The sequence below is a fragment of the Haemaphysalis longicornis genome, unplaced genomic scaffold, assembly GCF_048455015.1.
Source record: "Haemaphysalis longicornis isolate Haplotype H1 unplaced genomic scaffold, Haemaphysalis longicornis Haplotype H1 scaffold_6, whole genome shotgun sequence".
Lineage (NCBI taxonomy): Eukaryota > Metazoa > Arthropoda > Arachnida > Ixodida > Ixodidae > Haemaphysalis > Haemaphysalis longicornis.
The window spans coordinates 80,259,324-80,274,279 of record NW_027526407.1 but is presented as its reverse complement, the minus strand read 5'-3'; the positions used below and the strand labels follow the sequence as shown (position 1 = coordinate 80,274,279).

General features: G+C 47.6%; 1 protein-coding gene across 1 annotated transcript in view; it reads right to left on the bottom strand.

Moving 5' to 3' along the window:
• LOC144143574 (small subunit processome component 20 homolog) overlaps positions 1-12,602 on the bottom strand; it is a 97,408-nt gene extending 84,806 nt beyond the window's left edge. Inside the window, exons 1-9 of the mRNA XM_077675373.1 lie at positions 12,475-12,602; positions 9,241-9,391; positions 8,446-8,507; positions 7,803-7,873; positions 5,138-5,326; positions 4,104-4,188; positions 3,911-3,970; positions 3,726-3,803; positions 2,662-2,808 (exon numbers count right to left, since the gene is read on the bottom strand). Of these exons, the coding sequence (XP_077531499.1) occupies positions 2,662-2,808; positions 3,726-3,803; positions 3,911-3,970; positions 4,104-4,188; positions 5,138-5,326; positions 7,803-7,873; positions 8,446-8,507; positions 9,241-9,391; positions 12,475-12,519 (888 nt within the window). The 5' untranslated portion in view covers positions 12,520-12,602. The remainder of the gene's footprint in view (positions 1-2,661; positions 2,809-3,725; positions 3,804-3,910; positions 3,971-4,103; positions 4,189-5,137; positions 5,327-7,802; positions 7,874-8,445; positions 8,508-9,240; positions 9,392-12,474) is intronic.
• Between the last annotated feature and the right edge of the window lie 2,354 nt (positions 12,603-14,956).

The following is a 14,956-nucleotide window of genomic DNA, read 5'->3' as shown; positions in this document are numbered from 1 at the left end:
TTACAATGGTGTTTGCCCTACCTTGAAAAGAAAAGAAAAAATCACATGTCCCTACCTGTACGTCGGGTAATGCAGAAAAAAAGAAAATCAGCATTTTGCAGATGCTAGCTTCGAAATAGTAAAAGGGACACTGAAGTCAAACTACAAGCTGCTCAAGATCGATAAACTAGCTCACCAAGAACACAAATGTACCACTCTTAAGCACAGGTTCTTTTAAAATAAGGTAGAAAATAGCGAAAACGTGAAGACAGGTGTCGCCGCCACTTCCTATACAACGCAACTTGCGCACGCCAGATGTTTTAAGAGGGCACACTTGACTTACACCAAAAATGTTTATTTTTACAGTTATGATGATAAAAATTGGAGTTCTGGTTTTGCCTTCCAAGCCCAAACTTTAAACGGTCGTAACTTCTGCTACAGACCAGATAGAATGGTACTGTTAGTCTTATTGCACCCCTTGATTTGTGCACAGTTCACTGGTACCTTGTTCAGCTGCGTCACTCCAGCAGTTTTTTTGCGAAAGATGTCAAGAAATCAAATATGAAAATCTGAATAAATTTGGATGTACGCATTTTAGACCAAAACAAATTTTATATCTACAATCCGAATGGTAAGACTACATAAGTCCTCCAATTTTTATCATCATAACTGTAAAAATGAACATTTTTGGTGTAAGACAAGTGTGCCCCTTTAACTCTATCGGGACCGCTCCATAGGCCATCGATCACATATGATCGACGGTTTCACGAGCCTGCAGAATACAAATTTTCGTTCGATGGAACACCTAGCGACATCTAGGAGATAGTTTGAAAACTATAGTTTTCTCTTTTGTGAAGTTTCTTTTTTTATCACCAGGCGGCAACGCATCAGATATTTTATTCTGACGGCAGTGGTTTCGAATGTAAACAAACATGGCGTCATACTCGCGCGAGCGCGATAAGAAATCCGCCTCATCTCGTCTCGCATATCTTCGCCTTCTACTGTGGATTTTAACGATGAGAGTGGCAGTGAAGAGTCGGAATGCGGCTTTAGAGATCGGATTTCAGCTCGAGTGAGGATTCAGGTGTCGATCAGCCTGGAACATCAAATCGCGCTCAAAGGTGGGTGTTGGTTTCGGTTTCAATTGTCTCTGGAGTAGGTATGTGCGCTTGAAATATGTTCTGGCTGGTTTATATTTGTTCGCTAGGGTGTTAACTACCTATGGTGGTGATTTCCTGCCACCATCTCAGAAAGGGATCAAGTTTTCGCCGAGACGAAAGCCCGCCGTGTACCTGGGCGACGACGTAGCCATGGCCCCAGTGCCAAAGAGATCACGCACAAAACAAAAAACCAGTTACACCTACCCGCATCAAACTTTCGCGATGAAGAAACAAAGCATTGTGTTAGATTTTGTATATCCTGAAATAATTTTATTCTTTTTTAATATTTGTATATTTACGCTTTTTTCTATCTTTTTCTGTAGTTTTTTTACAAAGTTCTTACTTTAAGATTTTTTCATGGTTCTATCGTCAGTGTTGAAGTAAAACTTGGTATTGTATGTCAAAGAACATATAATTAGCTGCATTTTGGTATATGCTAAGGTAGGATGGTGCCTTTGCTTTATGTAATAAAAAATTTGTAGCGAGACCTCACTTTTTCATCACTTTTTCGGGCGGTCCCGAAAGAGTTAAAATGCAAGGCGTGCACAACATCTTTCCTGGCTGCCGCTGGACGACACTACTCATTCATACTTGGGGCGGCAGCACCGCTTTTCAAGGAAGTGTTCGAGCTACGCACGAGTGGTTGGTTTGACGCCAACCATTCGCGGGGTCTAAAAGGAACAACGTTTTTCTTCAACAAAGGGTCAATACTGATCACGGGTCCCATTAAGGAACATTTCGCTTAGTGGGCCGATGCTGCAAAGGACGTGGGAGTATGGGAAAGCGCGACTGATTTGACCGAGACCGACCAAACCGCTCAGTATGCAGTAGCGTTGTATTCAGTTGCTTCCATACCCCTATACATCCCCACTGCCGCACTTGCTTCCAGTTTATCCTGACTCAAACAGCAGCTGCAGCCGCTGCTTGCGTCACATTTGATCAGCGTTTTATCAGCAATTTATCAGCAACTAAGGCATCTTTCTGCACCAAATCAATGCTAAAACGGCTGTGGGAAGGCCAGACTTTGATTTGAAACCAACTTGCTGGTCGCCTTCAGCGTCCCTCTAGTGGACTCGTCATGGCAACTTTCCTGTGTGTGCTCAGGTTGCGCATGCAAGAAGCAACCAGAACGCTCCTCAATAAGCAAAGCGTGCTTCGCAGTTGTTTCCACTTTAAGAGCAATCGTTAAAACATATAACTAGGTGATGGATGTCCACTTCGTCCGCTTGCTTCTCTCGAATGGGACGAATAGTGTGATCCATCATCGTTGCATCACTGAATGTTGCATCACTGCCTTGACCCCAGTTCATGACCCCAGAAAGGACAAAGATCACGAGAAAGCCGTCTCACCACACTCATGCAATCACCTGCCACCAGGGGCGCAAAACGTGCCTCCTAATTCCGGAAGTACATAGATCATGATGGTGATGCATGCATACAAACTTACATCCCATCCAACATGGAGGAAAAAAAAAGAAAAGACACCTCAGGTGGTGCCTTTTTTCCGAAAAATGAGGCCCACCTTGAGGCAGTTCCAGACGGGAGAGGAATTCTCCGGGCTACCGGCTAGATGCTGGCCCAGAGCGGTGAACGTCTGCTGCAGTGCTCGACGGGCAAACTCCGCGCTGCACACGGAGCCGTCCAGCCGCTTCAGGGCCAAAGGCAGCACCTGTCAGAGAAAAGGACATCACGTTGGCTGCAGGAGAGACACACAAGGGCATCCTTTACAACAATCGGAACTCGACACTCGCCAACAATGTTCGATTTAAACGTAACTTGATTTCTGTCACCCGACAAAGCTGTTCTTTTAACAGTGCAGCTGTTCTTCGTTGAGACTTTTATGGGACGAAATGTGGTAACGCGGTCGGTCGTGGTGATGTGGAGAGGACATAGCCTAGTAATGGGGAGACCAAGCGCCAAGCACGTGTGCAGCACGTTAAAAGAATGCTTGAACGAGATGTTTATATAAAAGAATCTTTTCTAAACTAAAACTGGTGACAATGTTTATACCCGTCAAAATTGTTGAGCAAGAAGAAAACATTAAGCACATATGAGGCAAGGCATCAATACATAAGTGATATTTGCATTGTTCTTTTTTTTTTAAATACATACATGGATGCTTGATTTTTGTGACAGCAAATAAACAAAAATACTCCGCAAAAAAAACTGTTCGAGGTGCCCTCTTGAGGCAGTGTTCCAAGTTCGAAAGTAACGAAAGGTTCCAGTAGATGGCACGAGCTGTGGAACACGGCAGAAATGAATCGGCACTAACAGAGATCGATCTGCTGGCTATGCGAAGTTCTATTCTGAAGCTTAGCCTTGCCATTAGGGAATGCCAGGCAGCTTGGCTTTTAACATCACCGTTCGCGAAGCTAAGTCAGTGAAGTTGGGCTACTTTTTTCAAACGCGAGTAAAAACGAGAGTGCAGCTTGCGTTTCTAATTTAACACTGTAAGTACAATGCAGACCATTAACAATTAAGCACGTCCCGCGAACTAGGCATGCGCTGGTGCACTGAATGTGTGCAGGAGTTCGCATAAACTGAAATGTCACAACAGGCAAGCCAGCAAAGGGTGAGCCAACATACCGTGTCCAAGCAGCTGTGAGTCTGCCCCTTGACTCCCTTCACGGCTTCGAATAGCAGGCGACCAATGCCGTCCGAGTTCTGCAATAGTGCAGGAGCAGTTAACCAACAAAATACACCGGTGCAGACAAAGTGCAAACCAGTGCAAAATAAAGCGCCCACCGGTGCAAAATAAAGCGCAGACGAACCTGGGGATGGGTCTCGAGGTAAGACAGCATCATGTCCACGAGCTTGCCCTTGTCGGTAACCTGTGGGAACGAAAGGTCAACCCGTTGAATGCCGAAGCACAAAATGTAACCCTTTAGTTCTAAAAGTGACAACTTTATCCCTTTTTCTTCCTATTTCTTAGAAGCACCTTTGTGTGCCACAAGCGGTACTCACCTTACGAAGCAGAAATGCAAAGCTCTCGGCGGCGAAATCCCGGACGTACTTCTTCTGCTGGGATCCGAGCAGCGGAACATACAACCTGGAGTGATGCACCCATCATAATGTTACGTCAATTCACCCAAGTAAATAAACAAACAAAAAGAGACTCCAGGCTCAGCGCAGCAACAAGGTGCTTCACTTACAATACGCTACACAAGTATTCCAAACTTGGAACTAAACACTCCAAAGCTAGACACGGGCACAGCGCTGTAGAGAAAGACCCGAGATACATTTTGCGACGTAGAGTTTCTTATCATCATGCATTTAGTGTTCAAGAATGTGGCTGTGTGTATTTTGTGTTTCCCTTTTCATCAACACTAGAGCAACACACCCAGCTAAATTTCCCCTCGTCGTACAACAGAAAAAAAAAACAATTTCATGCTCCCACCAAACAGTCCTAAAGTGAGGGCAGGAAGTGTTTTTCATTGCTCTGGCAAGCCACTCCAAACCGAGATCCATTTATCACCAACCTAACTGACTTTAGGGCACCACTCATTTTCTGAAAACCTGTCCAATTGTGCTCTAGGACCACCATTAGAACAGCCATAAAGAACTATAAAAAAATATTGTCGTATAGCCAGCATGGTGACACGCAAAAGTAAACACACTACACCACTGTACAATCCATGACAATAACCCCATTTAATCAGCGAGTATCGGTAATATACACACTAGCGCAGTGGTGCCATCCATTGTGCGTCCAATGACTCAGAAGGCCATCTGGTGTAAATGCACAACACTACAAATATCTTGTCTGATTAATGTAAACACCATACTCAGCAAGTCAGATACTCGCAATTTCGCAGGCATATCAAATACGCCCATCCGTCGCTTTGTGTTTTGTATTCTCACCGATTTCTATGAATGACGAATTAACCCTGAATTTTCACTCCTCTGCACTCCCAGCTTCAGCGATTCAATGACACGTGCCAACAGATGCCCCAGAACGGCATCTTGGGGTCAACAGGAGGGGGGAAAGTGGTGCTCACTTGAAGATGAGGTCGATGTCCTTGACCATGTAGCGCCAGAGGAACTTGAAGAGGTACGAGAGGCAGACAAAGATGCGCTCCAGCAGCTCGGGGTCCCGGGTCCCCAGATGGCCGCACACGAGCCGGAAGACCTCTGGGAAGCTCGGGTAGAAGTCGTACTGCAGGTCCCTGGCCAGTGCCACTGTGAGGCTGTGGGAAACATCGAGAACGAGGTTTGAAAAAGCAACCAAACGCTTCTCCTTTATAAAATGAGCAACCACAAAAGCAGTGAACATGTACTTGATCAAACACCTGCCTTGCAGCAGTATATCTCGCAAGTTTGCAGCGTGGGTGCAGGGGGATCAAAAATAAGTGCTTGCTGATACTTCACTACTTCTCATTACATCTTTCTAACAGAAAATCTGTTTAAGCTTGAGCTTAATTTGGTGGCGTTAGCAAAAAAAATACCAAGGAAAAAAAAACTGCCTCCTGTAAAGGGTGCACCACTGCAGATAGGGTATTATAACAGTGAAGCCGGCTTTCGCGCCTGTTCGAGTGTGAATACCTCCTACTATACCTTTTTAAAGGTGGTAGTCTTTCTCGGGCTACTAAAATGCAAAAAATTGGTGCAGCTTGCACCAGCAGTGCAAGGCTGGAGAAACCGCGGAGCCGGGGGTCGGCCTAGCTTCTCCCCCCAGTAAGAGCCGCTGTCAGTGTGCGGGACCGACTGGAATGGCCTAGTAAAATCCGGCTAAACTTGGCCTCACCTCTCGACACTTAGCCTACCCTAGCAAGAACATAGCAAAACCTAAACAAAATTTAGCAAGGCCTAGCAAAACTGGAAGAGGCCAGGTGTAGCCCCAGCACCGCTGTTTCTCGAGCCTTGCACCACTAGTACAAGCTGCACCAATTTTTTTCTTAAGAAAAGTACTTTTTTTTAATTAGTTACCTTCCCAACAGCTAGCGGCATTACAACTTCCCAGCTTGGGCACCAAAATGGATCCACGAGAGTGACACTGAACCAGCCCGGTACACAAGAGCCCAGTCAAAGTGTACAGCCAGGCCAAAAGACCGCATCGTTTACAATTTCCAAGCTAACCGTGGCAGCAACACCCTCCACATTGTCCAAATGCACACCCTTATTTCACAGTATGCACAGCAGGCGGAGGAGGAAGTAAGCCAAGCAAGCGATACGCATCAAACATTATTAAAGTGGCGCGATGGAACGCTTCTTCCCACAGTGATCGGCGCATGCGCACGCAGCCGGTCCAGCCTTCTGATTGATTGATTGATTGTAGGGTTTAACGCGCCGACGCAACGCAGGCAATGAGGCGCGCCATAGTGGAGGGCTCCGGATTAATTTTGACCGCCTGGGGATCTTTATCGTGCGCCGAAATCTCGCACACACGGGCGTTTTTGCTTTTCGCCTCCATCAGTAAAGCGGCCGCCGCGGCCGGGAATCGAACCCGCGACCTCGTGCTCAGCAGCGCAATGCCTTAGCCACTGAGCCACCGCAGCGGGTCGGTCCAGCCTTCTCCCAGAGAGCTTGAGCCAGAATGAGCAACTTATAGTATTCTCACGTTGCTGCTTGGGCAGCAGCTACTTTCTAGTACTGCCCCTTTCTAGCTACCGCTTTTTTGAGTAAAAAGAAAAAATGTCACAAAGGGAAGGGGCAAACATGTTTGCAGCTGCCCACGCCGCGAGCAGATGGCTATCAGTGACGTAGAAACAAAGATGAAATAAAAAGTAAAGAAAAAGGAAAAGGTACTTCGCTCACTGCAGATTACTCTCAGCAATAAGCACCTGCTGCTGTGGCTTTCACGTAAAAAAAAATTCAGTTGATCAATCTTGCATAGGAATCGGTAAAACACGAAAGCGAAATGTGCCTTCACAGGATCAGTTGAATGTTTATTGTGCATTGATATGAACTTGAACATCGCCATTTATAGTTTGTTGGTATGACACCGTCAGGCGCATCAACGTTAGACACTGGATTGCACGCGCCGGAGCACTGCGTAAACCTGAATGAAACCACAGGCGCTCGTAAATTATGCGAACAAAACCGAACTAATTGCTTGATGAACTCACGGTCCGGAGCATGATTTGCGGGGCTGTCTTGTAAGTGTGCTTGGTGAGTGACGCCTACGGCACCGCTTTGGCAAATGTGCAACCACCGCGTCCCTGCTCTGTGGAGTGTAGGGCAGACGGTTGCGTTGCAACGAGCTCAGCTGGCACCAGCTGTTGGTGCTCATTAGCATAGTGATACCCTACTTTGCTTAACCTCTCGTAGACGGCAGCACCATCTAAATGGAGGAGGTTACAGGAAGGATATATGGCGCGTTCATACAGCTGTTTGTGCTTCGGCTCGTAGCGCAGTCGGTAAAGCAGGCGACACCTTCCGCTGCGGTGAAGAAGATCCCGGCTGGAATCCCGGCGCAGCCGCGACAATGGAAGTTTTTCTGGCGATGTCATTTCCCAGACGGATATGACGTTAGTCAGATCTTGGTGGATCCCAGCATAAAACACTTTCGTGTTAAAAAGAACCGGTGACGGGTGGGTGTGGGGGGAGGGATTTCGCAGCGAGGATGTTTCATGAACAGGTAAAAAGGTCCAGCGATGTGCACAGCCAAACGTAACAACCGCTATCGCCCCAACAGCAGAGGCCAGTATTCATCTTGCCACTTACTCAAGGACGGCATCAAGCGCCTTGTTCTCAAGGTTTCCCAGCTGCGTCTTGATGATGTCAAGGAGGGCATCCTGCATGGACAAAAATAGTCAGCACAACTGTACAAGAGTCCCCCGTAAAAACACACATTTCATTGTTGAAAGCAAGGCATGTACGTCAATTCGCAAGAAGAGGATGAGAGGGGGTAACGCCCCAGAAAAGCTTCCCAAGACCCACCCCTGGATTACAGCACTCGACACCTGTACGCCATTGTTGATTGATTGATTGTGGGGTTTAACGCGCCGACGCAACGCAGACAATGAGGCGTGCCGTAGTGGAGGGCTCTGGATTAATTTTGACAACCTGGGGACCTTTAACGTGCGCCGAAATCTCACACACACGGGCGTTTTTGCTTTTCGCCTCCATCAGAAAAGCGGCCGCCGCTGCCGGGAATTGAACCCGCGACCTCGTGCTCAGCAGCGCAACGCCTTAGTCACTGAGCCACTGTGGCGGGTTGTATGCTATTGCTACTGTGCACCCCGTACAACACTGTACAACCCGTACAACGCAAACCTGCTTCATGTCCGCTCAGAACACTACTTTCTGTTATCAATGTCTGTGAAATGTAACCGCAAAAATGGTGAAATAAAGGAAAACGAATTACCTTGCGAAGCACAATCTGGGGCAGTGTGTGGATCTCCACACCGATGTCATGCCTGAGTTTGTCTGAAATGCAATGAAAGGTGCTTTGAATGAATCAAACAAGGTAACCCCACCTTCAACGTAACACCCTCCAGCCATCGAACACTTGCCAACAACAACAAATAGAGTTGCAAAATAAATGGCAGTTGCATAACGCAGACACTTTCAAGGGCTGCAGAAAGCCAGTGGAAACATGAAAAAAAAAATCCACCGCCATCTCCACAAACGTGAAACCTGGGGAAGGGGCAAAGCATGCAGTGTGTAAGCGTATTCTTGGCACCTTGACGTTTTCGCCAAAAAAGATAAAACCGTTAGGGGGTAGAGGTATAAAACTTTACTGTAAAACTCTCGTCTTTGAAGCGCGAAGCTCTAACGCGAGGTGCAAACAAGTTTCCTGGTGTTTTTTTTAGTATGCGTTACGAAGTGCTCAAGCGCGAGGCGTAATGAGTGTCCCAATTATTTTTACACGCATCACGTTCTAGCATGAAACGTAAACGAGTTTCCCGGTGTTTTTTTAGTATGCGTTACGAAGCACCTAAGAGGGAGGCATAAACTAGTGTCCCTGTGTTTTTTTTCATACACGTTACGTTTTAGCAAAAGGCATGAACGAGTTTTTTGGTATTTTAGTACCGCGACTACATGGCATAACAATTACGATGACGACGACAGGAGACACCAACAGCCCCGGCTCCTGAGGGGTTTCACCTATAAAGAATTCCCTGCTTCTTGGTGGCAAGAAAACGGGCTACACGCTTACCAAAATCTTCGGTGCAGTTCAGTTCAGACCACTTGTTCAGGGCTTCTTCGAGAAACGTCTCGCTCTCAAACGGAGTGGCCCTCCTGTGTGGTCCCACTCGGTGGATGACATCGATGTTGATGTTCGACAGTCGCTCGGAGAACGACTGGAACTGCAGAGAACAGGTGCAAAGGCAACCGATAAGCACAGCTGCAGAGAGACGGGCCAGCTATACTCCCGTAACTTTCAAAATCAAATTTCGAGAGTTTAAAGGGACCCCTGCAACACTCTTTGAGCAGTGCAAGTAAACCTGTACGACGTTTAGATTACACTGCCAAGAATACCTGAGCCAAATACTACACGTGCACGTGAAGCGGTGAGCACGCAAATCGCTGCGAAAGACACAGAAAAAGAAACCGCACTCTGTTCAGTTCTCCTCATTATGCATCACTGGCATGGCCTATACGACGTCATTCAGGCCATGGCTGTCCGATCGGCTGTCACTGGTCGACTTCGCGGCTAATTTCTCCCATTTCCTGTGACGATCCGTGCCGTCGGCGCTGTGTGCGACCCTTTTCTATGCCTGAACCTGTAGGCACAGTTTTGCCGATTCTTTTGTGTTTGTAGAGTGCGCGGAGTTTGAGTGATGAGCTCAATACTTCCCTTTCAACCAGACCACTCGACAACAAACGTTTATTGCTTCAAAGACGCCCTACCAGCCCGAGCATGCACTTGCAAGCAGGCAGCCATGCCTGCTTTTTTGTGGCACCTGACCAGAAATAGACCCCTCCACGTTTTGGAGAAAAGGGGAAAACTCCCTGGCCTATCAGATATCGAAGGCCGCCGGAGAAGACGCCGCGAGCCGCCCCCCTCTCCGGGAGAGAGCGTGCAGCTTTCTTTGCGTTGTCCGCAGTCGAGTTGAGAGGGAACAATTATGCGCGATTTTTCATCGCGCGTAGTTTCGGTGATAGTGAACGGATTTTCATAATTCTTGTGGGAGGAGATTGCTGGGACGATAGACTTTGCCTTAATATACATTCCGAGTCCCTTTAATGTGCCGAAGCTATACCTTGGCACGCCGTAGTGGAGAGCTCTAGGTAATAGCTGACAATTTGGGGATCTTTAACGTGTACCAAAATCTAGACGCACACGCATTTTGGCTTTTCCCCCCCCATCTTAAAAGTGGCCACCGCAGCCGGGATCAAACCTCCTTGGGCTCACCAGCACAAATCCTTAACTACGAAGCCACCACCACAACTCCCCCAGCTTTCAAACAGACTGACACTACAGCAAATGGCGTACCTTCTTCCTAGCCTTGAGGGGTACAGCCTACCAGCCAGCATGCTAAGTGGCTTTGTCTTTGACATCGTTGCATACGCAACGAAACTTGTCAATGACGCTAGTAGATAAATGTTCACACCCATGGAAAATGCTGGGGAGCGTAGAAAACCTCACAAGCTAGATGGGCAGAGGTGCTGAGCATTTACTTCGGTCAGCTCAATATGCAAGTACTCACATTGGTTAATATTTTTATAAAGGTATTTTGAGCTTCCTGTGCTTTGTGACACGATCACGTTTTGATGACGATTGCTCTTCAAAGATGCTCTCCGTACCAGTTGCATGGCCACCTTTCGCCAAGATTACAGTGTAGCAGAGCAGAGAACCAGTCCTGATACGGTAACCGGTACACCTGCAAATGCGCACAACCAGTCTTTCCACCTCTGTGCATGCGCAAGAGCGCCGGTCTCCTACCAGGTACCGTACTGGGACCGGTTCTCCGCTCATTGGAGAGTTATAGCAGAACGGAGAACCGGTCCCAGTGCAGTATCCGGTGCACCTGTGCGTGCCGGCCAGTTTTTCTGCCTCTGCGCACACGCAATAGCGCCGGTCGCCTACCAGGTACCGTACCGGAACCGTTTATCCATTCTGCAACTATGGTCGGTGCACCAGAGCATGCGCTCAGCCGGTCTCTCCTCTTCTACGCACACACAGTGGCACTGGTCGGCGACCAGTTACAAGGGACCGGTTCTCCACCCAACCAGCCAAGCCGCTTCTACTCTCTGGTTAGCCACAATCACTGTTAATTATTAATCACTTTTCATAATTACACATGATCGGACTAACTATAGCTCAATCCGGACAACTTCAAACTGCCACCTTCACAATATTTCATCGAGAGCAGTCTTCCTTGAATTTTACTCAGTCTGCCAAACCATTTCCACTCACTGACTAGCCACAGTCACTGGTAATTATTAATCACTGTCAATAATTACAGACGATCGGACGTAACTCCACCGATGGCTACGTCGGCCTTGGCTCCAGCGAGCGGTAGCACCGTAGCGGTTCAGCCGGTTGAGTAAAAATCAATACCGGCTGCCCTCACCGCGTGAATTGTAAAGCGGGCGCGAGGTATAGCTATTAGAAAACGCTAGGCACGGCCGCCAGAATAATAAATAAATAATAAAGACCCCGAGAGTTCGAACCCGCGACTAATAGGTGTCTTCGATTTTACTGCACTCGCTGCACTCATTCAGGTAGGGCAGCACTCGTCTCTTCGATTTTCGAGTGCAGCGCGCGGCGCCTGCACTTTTCTCTTCGATTTACCGACGGTGCAGAGAGTGCAGGATGAGTTCACGCTTTCCCTGCACCTCCCAGGGAGGAGGTGCAGAAGCAGACGACAAAAGTGCAGGACCGGTTCTGCAGTGGCGGCGCCTGCGCTGAACTGGCTGAACTCATCCTGAACTCATGCAGAAAGTGCAGGCCAAATCGAAGAGACCTAATACGTCCGCAAGCAGAGGCAATGGCTGGTTTTCATTCCATTTGGACGGAACTCTACACTCGCAACATTCGTTCCGTCTGGACGGAACGCTAAGCTATCATTTGGATTCCGTCTGGATGGAAGGTTACCCGCGGCACTTCCTTCCGTCTGGACGAAACTTTACCACTTGCTATCGTTCCGTCTGGACGGAACGCTAGACACAGCCAAATGTAAATCGGTTCTCATGCAGACGGGGACGAGAACATTACTGGCACGCAAGCATATACGCAATAAACGGCCGGTTTTCACTTTGATCCGATTACAACGTAGTGATGCAGTCACCAAAACAGGTATCGAGAAGTGGCGAGCCAAGCGTCGGCACAACACGACTCGTCATACGAAGTTTGGAATGCGAGAATGCAAACGTCTGTCTACGGCATGTCCTTCCCGACATAATACAACACCTTTCGAGCGCATAAAATAGCAAGTACACATACCCGAAAAGTATTTTCTGCCTTGTGCTTCAACGGTTTATTCTTCATCGCTGAAGTGTTTTGTATCCGGCGTTTTGTACACAACGCCGCTCACAGCACACGTGCAACTGTCACGGAAGCCGCCATTTTAGTATGGCTTGACTTGGCTGTGTGCTATGCTTTACCGGCTTTACCGATTTGGCTTTTGTACGCGGGTATTTTGAAAAAAGTTTTCGTGCGTGAAAAGCGTCCACGATTGAGCTGCGTGCGTAATAACTGTTGTATTTTTGTAGCAGCGCTCAGTCACTGTATATTACTGGACATCCGCATTCAGACTTGTGTTGCTTGTGTCGCTTAGCGGTGCCTTGGCTGTCTTGAATTTCTAATTGTCGCTGGGGTGGTACGAATTAAAGACATCCTTCAGATCCAAGTAATCCTGGCTGACGGATGAGGGAGGGAGACCGTCCAAGTCGTCTACCCTCCAAAACCCATCTCGGGCATTAAATAAAGTCATCTCTCTCTCTTCAGCAGCTTAGTTGCATGCATAAATTCATGCGCGTTCAGAGTGCGTGTAAATTCAAAAATAGAATACCACTTTACGCACCACACTTTTTCATGCCTGTAAAGTCGTTAGTTCTTCGTGCGATACAAATTTCAGGACATATGGCTCACCACGGCGGCCAATTTATCCACGCAAACTTCTTGATCTCATCTGCCCATCTAACTTTCTGTCGCCCACTGCCGCGCTTGCCTTCTCTAGGGATCCACTCTGTTACTTTTGATGACCAACGGTTATCTTGCCTTCGCATTACATGCCCTGCCCACGTCCATATTTCTCCTTAATTTCTACTAATATGTCCTTAACACGCGTTTGTTCCCTGACCCACTCCGCTCTCTTCTTGTCCCTTAATGTTATATCATCTTCCGTTCCATGGCTCGCTGAGTCGTTCTCAATTTAAGTTGAACCCTCTTAATGAGCCTCCAAGTTTCTGCCCCGTAGGTGAATACCGGTAAGATGTAGCTGTCTTACAGGTTCTTCTTCAGGGAAAATGGTAGGCTGCATGCCATTCATTATATGAGAGTGCCAGTCGTATGCACTCCACCCTATCCTTATCCTTCAATTATATCTGCCTCATGGTTGGGATCCGGGTTCACTACTTGGCCTAATTAGATATCTTCCCTTACCACTTCCACTGCCTCGCCACCTATCTCAAACCGCTGTGTTCTCCTGAGGTTATTCGGCATTACTTTAGTTTTCTGCATAGTATTTTCAGGCCCACGATTCTACTGTGCTTGTCTAGTGCTGTAATCAAGCTTTGCAATTCGTCCCTCGAGTTACTTAGCAAGGCGACAGCATCAGCGAATCTGACGTTACTATGGTATGTTCCCAATCCAATGTTCTGAACACCTCTTGTAAACATGCTGTGAATATGGTGAATAACATTGGAGAGATTGTGTCTCCTTGCCTGACGCCCTTCCTTATAGGTATTTTACTGCTCTCCTTATGGAGGACGATGGCAGATGTGGACCCATAGTCATTGGCGGATCCAGAGGGGGGGTCCGGATGTTCTGACCCCTCCCTTAATTTTTGAACTTATACCCCCAATACGATGACCCCTCAGGTAGTAGAAAAAGTCTAGTTAAGATTTTTTATTTCTTAAATTTTTTGCTTTTCCGAAATATTTGCAAATAAAAAAGACTCCTCCCGCTCCTCCTCCTCCTCATGATCATCATCATCGTCACTGATTGAAGCTGACCCCACTCTCAGAAAATTCCCCGCATTTCCCCGAGGGGAAGAATGTGAAAGTGCGAATGCACGAGTTGAATTTGCGCGGTTCGGTAATGTTCGCGAAAGAAAGATCACACACACACACACACACACACACACACACACACACACACACACCCACACACAACTACAAAGAAAGAAAGATGCATTTATTCACAGACACCTATTTGTGTTGTCGTTGTACTTGATTGCTAGAGCGGATCTCAGCTTTGAAATTTCGTGTCAGTACTCCTTTAAGCAGGTGCATTAGCCCTTCTCACGCCCGATTCTTGGCCAATCCCCCAAGTGGGTATGTGCCATGTCAGCGGCCAGGCAGCGCGTGCCCATCTCCCCCCGTTGCCAAGGAAGACGAGGAGATTCCTGGCCAATCCCCCACGTGGGTATATGTGCCATGTCAGCGGCCAGGCTGCGCGCGCCCATCTCCACGTGCGCGGACATCGCCGGTGGACGCAGGTTCAGGGTCGCTTAAGAAGTGCATTGCACTTAAAAAAACTGGATCCGCCCCTGCCCATAGTAGATATACTCTAGCATTCTTACGCAATGGTCATCTACACCCTGGTTCCGCAATGCATTGACTGCTGAGGTTTCGACACAGTCAAATGCTTTCTCATAATCTATGAAAGGGACACTGAAGTGAATTTGTCAAGCTACCGTTTTTACTTGCCCTGCGTAGACTGGCTCAAATTAGCACACTTTTCATCGTATATCCGGTTGACA